General features: G+C 40.4%; 1 protein-coding gene across 2 annotated transcripts in view; it reads left to right on the top strand.

The window, feature by feature from the left end:
- The first annotated feature begins 275 nt into the window (after nucleotides 1-275).
- rigi (RNA sensor RIG-I) overlaps nucleotides 276-10,565 on the top strand; it is a 61,736-nt gene continuing 51,446 nt past the window's right edge. The window contains exons 1-3 of one of the 2 annotated variants that reach the window (XR_007247100.2): nucleotides 276-622; nucleotides 5,115-5,246; nucleotides 6,578-6,759. Coding sequence is in view for 1 of the 2 variants with exons in the window: in XM_048526418.2 (XP_048382375.2) it covers nucleotides 517-622; nucleotides 5,115-5,246; nucleotides 6,578-6,759 (420 nt within the window). In the remaining variant the exon portion in view is untranslated. The remainder of the gene's footprint in view (nucleotides 623-5,114; nucleotides 5,247-6,577; nucleotides 6,760-10,565) is intronic. The other variant, XM_048526418.2, reaches the window with a different exon arrangement.

The following is a 10,565-nucleotide window of genomic DNA, read 5'->3' as shown; positions in this document are numbered from 1 at the left end:
GAATTGGCAGGCATTAGGGCCCGAGTAGCAGAAGCAGAAGCAAAAACAATACTTGGACGGGGCCGATGGATCAACAGGCATACTGGATTTAGCCTTTCTTACTTTCTGGTGTTCTAACAACAGATCTGGAAGGGGGAAGTTACTGCAGATGTAAGCAAAACACATGGAAATATCACCTTCCGAAAATGAAAGAATGGAGGAAGAAATCGAAACCGATACTGACAGAGATAGAGAGGGGGGAACAAATTTCTGGGGATGATTCTTTTGTCTGTGATTCCGACACAGAAATCCGTGGAGATTCACGACTGGATTTCTTACTAACCAAAGGAGAAAAAAAACTCATGGTTAATAAATGTTGTTCCTGTTTCTCTTGCAGATCGAGTGGCATATGATTTCCTGGAAATTACACAGTGTGGGCGGAGTCGCCAGCTGATATTTAGTTGCATGGAAGTCGTGTAGGCGGAAGAGGATTCCATAACACTGCACATACAACAGTCGAGATTAAAAAGATTTAAAATGACCGACCTCCACAAAGAAAACTTAAAATTATGGCGACGTTACATCACTAGTATCCTTCGCCCTACATACATTCACGGATTCCTCACGACTTTTTTTTCTCCAGGTATGTAAGGTTATAACAGTTTACCTCTAAATAATGGCTGTTGCATGATTTTGTTTTCGCTGGTGCGATATTAATCATATCTGCCCGTCCAGTAACTGAAGTTTTTTTAAACCCTGCCCATCCTGATTTTCCTCCGAATTTAATCATCATGGATGGCATAAACTGGACAGTGTGGGTCTGTTTATCTCCCTGGGTTCCACCCCTAGCTAGCGAAACGAAAACTCCCCAAAATCAAAGAAATTGTGTTGGAATGGATGCTGCGACTGAATGTAAAGAGATGCTCACCATGACTCTGCTGGGCCGTTTCAATAAATATGTGTGGCTGTCACAGAAACTGCACCCAGGCTGGTGTTTCAGAAGATCAGTTGCCACTCCCAGTCGTTCAGTTTATGTGCCAAGGTGACATCCTACAGTGAATCCCACTGGTCAGGGCTGATGGGTCTTCGCTCAGTATTCCATGCGTGCAGGGCTGAGATTCAGGGGTATGACTCGCCATGGTGTACCCAGCTAGCTGCTTGAATGCAAAAAAAATCACTGACAGAGAGGTAGTGAGAGGACTTGCAATTTGCTTTGATGAGACTCTAGCAGAAGGGTCTTTTGCAGCTTCGTTGTTTTTGCAGAAAGCCCAAAGAGGCTGTTAGGTAATGTTTTTAGATTCTGAATTTTGTTTTTAATTAACAAGGAAACTCGGCAGATGTGTTATATGTGTGGCGTGCCTCTAGAGCAGACGGGACTTGAACACAGACCTTCTAGTCCAGAGGAAGGAGCACTCCACTGTACCCAAGAGAACCAGCATTTAGATTCTGTGTTCTCTGATCAATGAAATTAACACAACTTACTTTTGTTGATGCCTCACCTGGTATGTGACGTAAATCATTTTTTTGATTCAAAAACCCTTTCGAGAGCAGTGGCCCTACATAATTTGAGCTTGGAAAGATGTTTCCAAAGCTTTCTGCTACTGGGTCTTTTCTATCATTAGAGGAGCAGGAAGGCTGATGTTTCGAGCCTTGATTTTCCGAGGAAGAGTCAAGACCCGAAACGTCAGCTTTCCTGTTCCTATGATGCTGGGTCTGTTGTAGACTCAATGATGAGAGATTAACAGCTGTGAATAGTCAACAGGTCTATTACCATTTACAGAAAGAAACAGAATTAACAGTTCAAGTCCGATATGATTCTTCTTTGGCACCTATGATCCTGAACTGTCAACTATTTGCAATTTTAATTCTTTACACCACTTTCACTCCAATTTCTAATCTTGAGCTTTTAATGCTGCTACAGTGGAGCTCAATTAAAAGTACCTAAACTTTTTATTGGTCACTTTGCTGTTTTCCAGCCGCAACATCAAATTCAACAATTGCAGATCACATTCATTTTTCTCTTTTTCTCAGACAGCAGCTGTTAGTGAAACTATTCCCATTTATCACTCCTCTAGACCGCTGAAAGAACTGCAGATGCTGTAAATCAGAGACAAAAATAGAAATTGCTGGAAAAGCTCAGCAGGTTTAACAGCATCCGTGGAGAGAAATCAGAGTTAATGTTTGGGATTGGGTGACCCTTCGAAGATTATATCTGAAATATAAGCAAAAGATCCTGAAACACATATTCCAGGTTGATTGGATTTGATTATTGTCACATTTACTGAAATATAGTGACAAGTATTGACTTGTGCGTTATATGGGCAAATCATACCATACACAAGTACATCAGGGCAATAGAATGCAACACAGAATATAGTGTACAGCTACAGAGAATGTGCAGAGAAAGATCAACTCCTATATATGACATGTCCATTCATGAGTCTGATATCAGTGAGGAAGAAGGTGCTCTTAGATCTATTGAAACGTGTTTGCAAACTTTTGTATCTTCTCCGTGATAGAGGAGACTGTAAGAGAGTATAACCAGGCATGGAGGGGTCTTTGAGTATGTTGGCAGCTTTCCCGTGTCCGCAGGAAGTATAGATGGAGTCAATGGAAGGAAGGCTGGTTTTTTATGGTGGGCAGGGCTTCATTCACAACTCCATTATTTCTTGCGGTCTTGGACAAAGCAGTTGGTCTACCAAGCTGTGGTGCATCTGGATAGGATGCTTCCTATGGTGTGTCCATAAAAATTGGAAAGAGTCATTGTGGACATGCCGAGTTTCCTTAAACTTCTGAGGAAATAGAGGTGTTGGCTTGCTTTCTTGCTAATTGACCTGTAGTGCCAATGTAGATGGACCAGGACAGGTCATTGGTGATATCTATTCCTAGGAATTTGAATTTCTCATCCATCCCCACCTCAGCACCATTGATATAGATTAGATTCCGTACAGTGTGGAAACAGGCTCTTCGGCCCAACATGTCCGCACCGCTCCTTGAAGCATCCCACTCAGACCCATCCCCCTATAACTCATGCTCCCCTGAACACTACAGGCAATTTAGCATGGCCAATCCATCTAACCTGCACATCTTTGGACTGTGGGAGGAAATCAGAGCACCAAGAGGAAACCCACACAGACACGGGGAGAAGGTGCAAACTCCACACAGACAGTCGCCCGAGGTGGGAATCGAACCTGGGTCCCTAGTGCTGTGAGCCTGCAGTGCTAACCACTGAGCCACCGTACCGCCCATAGGGACTTATTTGCCACTCTGCTCCCTGAAATCAATGACCTGCTCCTTTGTTTTGTTGATATTTAAGGAGAAATTGATTGATGACGTCTCGTCAGGACCTAAAACATCAGCTCTGTTTCTTTCTCTGTAGATGCAGCCTGACCTGTTGAGTGTTCGTGCACTTTCTGCTGATATTTCAGATTTCCAGCACCCGGAGATATCTGGAGATAATCTGCTAATCTTTTATGTAAACACAAAATGCTGTGAACACTCAACAAGTCAGGCTGCATCTACAGAGAAAGAAGTTGAGCTGATACTTTAGGTCCTGATGAGAAGTCACCAGTGTAGAATATGTGTTTGCAGTATTTTCTGCTTGTGTAGTAGATCACCAGATTTATGATCATATATTTCTGTATATTATCCATTTGTAGTCAATCTGTTATGATTTAAATTGAGGAGGAGGAAAAATTAACAAAGTGAAAGAAGATCTGTCCTCTTCCCTATCATTGCCTTTTCAAATTACTCCACTGGCACACTCCCTTATTCTTTCCCTATCTTAGTCCTTGATTAAAATCTAATCTCTAACTACTTCCAGATTAATAAACACAGCATGTCATGTAGTGGAGTGGTAATCCAGAGACAGGAGTGAAACTTCCATCCACTTGCAGCCAGTTAGTTAAAACTCAATGCAAATCTGGAATAAAAAGTCAGTATCAATAATTGCCGTCAATAAACTACTGGATTGTTGCCAAACCTGCTTACAGATATCCTTTCAAGAAAGGAAATGTGCCATATTTACCCAATCTATTCTATAGGTCACTGCAGATCCACAGAAATCTGATTGACTCTCAGACTGTCCTCTGAAATGGCCTAACAACCTAATCAAAACCAAAAGAACTGTGGATACTATAAATCAGACCCTTAAACCCATTCTGAGCAAGGGTCACTCAACCCTAATCGTTAACTCTGATTTCTCTCCACAGATGCTGCCAGACCTGCTGAGCTTTTCCAGCAATTTCTATTTCTGTAGCAAAATAATCAATTGCCAAGAAAGCTGGGTTGAATTGGTCGGTTTTGATGATGATTGGGAGTCTTTCAAAGAGTCTGCCATGGACTATAACCAGTAGCAAGAAACTGCACCTGGAGTCTTCTTGCTTGGGGACATTGTCGTACTGCAGCTACCACAAGGTTCTAGCTGACTAGGAGACTCCCCTATCTGTCATATTAGAAGGATTTGTAGGTTGATGATCAACCTGTTAGGACACATTATGAACATCTTCCATGACTACCAAGCCCAGAGTGGTACTTGAACCCACAGCATCTACTTCTGAGGTAAAGGACGCTACTCATGGCACCCATAAGACCTCACTGGTAAGTTTTGGCTCCCGAGTTCATTTTACTTGAGTCCAGCTGAAGATGTTGCCCTTAGTGCAATCTTTCTTTGCCCTCAATAGGTTCCTATGCTTCAGCAGAGATCACCAGGATTTGCCTGGATTCTCCAAGAATTTAAAGGGGCATTTAAAACAAAAACTGTGCTTAAATTTCCTTGAATAGATTTCCTTGAATACTTTCACAAATTAGCAAAATACTGGACATTGAGGAAAGGAAAATATTGTGTGTTTAGGATTACCTAACAGGTTGATGGCTCTGTCTGCTGTTGGAATGCAGGGCACTATGGTGATTAACATATTCGGTGAGCAATGGGAGTGTCAGGTGGCCAGAGATATATAGGAGAGATGGGATGTAATCATGCAAGCTCCAAGAGTATGTCGAACTAAAGACAGAAACCTGTGTACATTTGACCTTTTACTTCCTAGTTTGTTCATTTCATATTGTTTCATGCTTGGTGCTCAAGTTGGCAACTCTTTTCAGTTTGGTACATGACTTACAATGTTCTCTCTCCCCAGTTGATACTGAGCAGATTTTGTCGTTGGAAGAAAAATCAGTCATAAAATCTGCAGAACTCTTTCTTGAGTGTCTGCTTAAATTGGAAGAACAAGGATGGTATCGAGCATTTTTAGATGAACTACAAGAAGCAGGTGAGTGAGTGAATTTTGCGGAAAATTACTTACCTCCTCCTTCTTTAGGTTATGTTCTCAACAAAAGTTGTTTTCCATTGTGTATTGTCACTATTTAGGTAAGTAAGATTCTTGGAAAGTGCACCATTAACATGTTACTAGTTTATCAATGCCTCAAAATTCATTGTGAGGGGTTTACAAAATGCTCATCAAAGAATGGAAAATTTGCAACACTTAATGAGCAAACTGTTTCATCAGCTAGGGCACAAAAGCATTATATGCCCTTTGTGGATTCAATACTAGGTCATGCAAAGGCCACAGAGAGACCACTGTCATAAAGAAGTGCTAACGAATTCAAACAAAAAGCATAAAACTAGTGGAAGCTTCAAGCTTTTATTGAGAAGTTTTTTGTTTCTTTTGCTGAATAAGTGACATAATTTGGAGCAATACAGAGCCATTATCGACCAGGATTTGGGTTGGAAGACATTGGGATTGCGAAGAAATTGAGCAATGTAGAGATAAGCTAGGATTATTGGTCTGAGGTAGAAGATCTTAGAAGGTAGATGATCTTTTGAGTGACAGAGAAGGCTTGAAAGGCTGAAATACCTTTTCTTGCTCCTGTTACTTATCCCAAGTTTTTTTTCCTTGAACTAAATGAGATGAGGGGCAGTAACCTGAGGTAAAACAAATGATAGGCAGATGAGCACATACTCTTTCTCAGTAGTATCCTTTTGACTTATGATCAAATAAAAGAATTTGAGCACCAGATCACACTTTTGTTCACTCTGGTATAACATCAACATATCTCTATAAAACACACTTAATATAGTTAGTAAAATATTGGAGTTTAGGGTTGGTAGAAGGCTTTTTATATGAGGAGGCAGTTGGAGGCAAGATGGGGAGGTGATGGTCTAGTGGTATTATCACTGGACTGTTAATCTAGAGGTGGCATGGGTTCAAATCCCACCACGGCTGATAGTAGAATTTGAATTCAATAAAAAAATCCGGAATTAACATCTAATGATGACCACAGCTCCATTGTCAGTTGTCGGGGAAAAAAACTCTGGTTCACTAATGTCCTTTAGGGAGGGAAACTGCCATCCTTGACTGATCTGGCCTACGTGTGACACGAGATCCACTGCAATGTTGTTGACCCTTAATTGCTCTCTGGACAAGTAAGGGTGTGCATTAAATGTTGGCAAGCTGGCGACGCCCTCATCCCATGAATTAATTTTAAAATTCATTTTGGTGAAATCTTCCTGAATATACCACACCAGAAAGTTAGCATTACATTTTGAAATTTAAGAAGTATAAAATATTTCATGTTAATGTTCTGTGTATTCTGTTTGCAGGTTACACTGGATTACAGCAAGCCATTGAAAATGCTGACTTCACTGAAATTGCAAAACTGGAGGAGCCTAAAAAACTACTGGACCGCATCTTGCCATCGATTGTTTCTAATATAAAACCATGTGAAGTTATTCGTTTTATGCCAACGTGTCTCCGACCCAGAGAATGTGAAGAAATTGAACAGGTATGTCTGAAGTTCTGAGGGATGTGGGGAAGTGGCTGTGCTACCAACTCTCCAGGATTTTTCTGGAGTCTCCAGGGATTAATAACAATCTTCTGGAGATTGTGGCAGGCAATAGCGAATCAAAAAACAGAACGTAATTTGAAAATTGTCCTTCTTTATTTGCTTTGAATATTTTGAATGAGGCAATTCTTACACATCCTTATTTTAAAATCCCTCCATTGTTAGCAGTAAGCCTTTAGCTACCTAGGCCCCAAGCTCTGGAATTAACTCCCTGCACCTGCTGGACTCTCCCCCAATCTCCTTTAAAATGGTCCTTGAAACCCATATCTCTGAGTATCATTTTGCTCTTCTCGCTCAAATTTTCTTGATATGAAGAATCTTAGGATGTTTATGCTATGTTAACATAGGAATTGTGGCAGGCTATTTGAACCCTTGAGCCAGTTTCACCATTCATTCAGGAAATCTAACCTGCCAAGACTTAGCTATGCAAAGGCCAACATATTTATCCTAAATGGTGATACACAAAACCACCCACAAGACTCCAGGTTTGGTCTAACAGCAGCTCTTTATAGCTGAAACATGATTTCTGGTCCCATGTGTACCATTTCTCCAGGTATAATGGTCTGCATTCCATTGGGATCTTTTTTCTTTAAAATATTTCGATGGGTATATATGATAATAATGTGTTCCCCAGCCCACCAATCTCTTTGAAAGCCCATTGTTTCTACCTGTTCACCATTTAGAAAGTACCCTGTTGTGTCCTTTTTAGGCCATATTTATTTACCTGCATTGAATCCAGTCGCCAAAGCTTTTATTCACTCTGACATGACAACATGCATTGATCAGACTCCTGACAGTGCTATGGTGGTATATTTGAATAGGTGGCATTTTGTCCCATCATAAAAATCGCTCATAAATAAGTCACTCAGTTCTTCTGCTCAACCAATTTTATCACTAGATCATAGAATCATAGAATCCCTAGAGTGTGGACGCAGGCCATTCGGCCCATCGAATCCACATCTACACTCTGAAGACCATCCCACCCAGAACCATTGCCCTATCCTATCCTGTAACCCCACATTTCCCATGGCAAATCCACCTAACCTACACATCTTTGGACTGTGGGAAGAAACCAGAGAAAGCTTTCACAGACACAGGGAGAACGTGCAAACTCCAGACAGTCACCAGAGGCGTCAACATAGGTGTGAAATCCAACCTTGGGGCCAAGACCTTGCTGGTCTTCAGATTTTCATGGGCCTTGGATAAATAAATTCCATATTTTCAGTGAAATTCTGATCTGCTATTCCATAAATGAGTTGGATCACAGAAAGTACAGTTTAGGACAGCTGCAAAAAGCTGGTACCCGATGGGATTTTATTTAATACGGTGCAAATTAAGTACATGTTGTAATTGTTGAGAGTTTCCTTGCAAAGTGTCAATCTGGTTTTAGGATGTCCAAATTTGAGGTTCTGTACATGTAATTTGCCTTTAATTTCTCTTCGACTATTGTTGATGGTCTCGTTATGTTCCCAGCAGATGATTACTGGACAAGGTTGAAATAAGGCCTTTACAGGTTGTATTTTTTCTTTGGTTAACATGATTCACTGAAACATAGTTATGCGAGGCTGCAGATTTTCTGTAACAAATATTTTTCCTAGTTTTGCCTGAATACAATCAAATCATTGACATAAACTGTGTAGTTACATAAATGCTCAATGACTTTATTCGAATGTTATTGATGTATTTTTCATTCCAAACAGCATTTTTTTGATTATTGATAAGGTACATCTGATGTTATGAAAGGTTATATTTCTCCAGCTGTACTAGTCAGTGGAACTGCCAATAACCTTTTATCAAGTCAATTGTCATATCCCAATTTTTTTCAATACGGTTTTCTAATCTTGAAACCATGGGTCTGCTTTTGTTACTGCATTGACTTTGCAATACTCAATACAAAATCTTTTTGACCATTTGATTTTGGTACCATTAAGATAAGTGAGTCCTAACTATAATAGTATCAGAGATAATGGGAACTGCAGATGCTGGAGATTCCAAGATAATAAAATGTGAGGCTGGATGAACACAGCAGGCCAAGCAGCATCTCAGGAGCACAAAAGCTGACGTTTCGGGCCTAGACCCTTCATCAGAGAGGGGGATGGGGGGAGGGAACTGGAATAAATAGGGAGAGAGGGGGAGGCGGACCGAAGATGGAGAGTAAAGAAGCCTCCCCCTCTCTCCCTATTTATTCCAGTTCCCTCCCCCCATCCCCCTCTCTGATGAAGGGTCTAGGCCCGAAACGTCAGCTTTTGTGCTCCTGAGATGCTGCTTGGCCTGCTGTGTTCATCCAGCCTCACATTTTATTATCCTAACTATAATGTTGGTTCAATAATGTTATTGTACATTAGGAACTTAATCTATTCCAACATAAGCTAATTTCTGTGGATTGAGTGAATAGATGGATAATGACGTGTTGTTTTATAGATCATACATTCGTGCATAAATGTTGTAAATAGCTGAAGACAACATTTTTAGTCTAGTCATACAAATGTACGAACAAGGAACAAAAGTAGGCCACTCATTCCTTTCGAATTTGCTCTGTCATTCAATAAAATCATGGCTAATCTGATTTTAACTTCAACTATACATTCCTGCACATCTCTGATAATCTTTCATTCCCTTGGTAATCAAGAATCTATCTACCTCTGACCAAAAATATTTAAAGATTCTGCATACATTGCCTTTTGAGGAAGAAATTCAAAACCCTCCGAAAAACAAATTACTCATCTCTGTCTTAAATGGGCAATCCCTTACTTTTAAACAATGACCCCCTTGTTCTAGATTCTGCCATGAGGGAAAACATCCTTTCAACATCCACTTAGTGAAGTCCCCTCAAGATCTTGCGTTTCAATTAAGTCACTTTTGAATGTTTTAAACTCCAGAGGATACAGACCCAGGCTGTCCAGCCTTTCCTCATGAGGCAATCCACTCATTCCAGGTATTAGTCTAGCAAACCTTCTGTAAACTGCTTCCAACACATTACATGTCCTTTGTAAGTATGGTGACCAGTACTGCAAAAAGGACTCTAGATGCGGTATCACCAGTGCTCTGTACAACTAAAGCTTGACATTCCCATTTTTTCTTTAATTTTCCCTCGAAATAAGACATAAAATTCTGTTAGCTTTCCTCATTACTTGCTATGCCTTTATACTTACCTTCTGTGACTCATGCAGTAGATCATCAGGATGTCTGTACATCTCAGAGTTCTGCATTCAGGTAATATGCTTCTTTTTCAGTCTTTCTGCTAAAACGGACAGTTTCACACGAACTCATATTGTACTTGATTTGCTAGATATTTGGCCTTTCACATATCCTATATATATCCCTTTGTAGGTTCCTTATGTCCTCTTCACAAATCACTCTCCTATTTATCCTTTGTGTCATTAGCAAATTTAGCTGCCATATCTTCAGTTTTCTCATGCAAATCATTTCTGGTTATAAGGAGTTTAGGCCCAGCACTGTCACCAATGGCACACCATCTGCCAGCTTGAATAACACCCATCTATTCCTACTTTCTGCTTCCTGTTATCCCAACAAAATGAACTTTTATTTTCCACAGTCACCTTTTGATGCAGCGCCTTTTCAAATGACTTCTGAAAGTTTAAGTACATCTGCTCGTTCCCCTTTATCTAATAGCACAAGTTACCTATCCCAAAAACTCCAGTAAATTAGTTGAACACAATTTCCCTTGGACAGAGATAACAAGGTGTAAAGCTGGATGAACACAGCAGGCCAAGCTGCATTAGAGG

Source organism: Stegostoma tigrinum, chromosome 3 (genome assembly GCF_030684315.1).
Source record: "Stegostoma tigrinum isolate sSteTig4 chromosome 3, sSteTig4.hap1, whole genome shotgun sequence".
Lineage (NCBI taxonomy): Eukaryota > Metazoa > Chordata > Chondrichthyes > Orectolobiformes > Stegostomatidae > Stegostoma > Stegostoma tigrinum.
The sequence above is the reverse complement of the archived record's forward strand: the minus strand, read 5'-3'. Positions and strand labels throughout refer to the sequence as shown.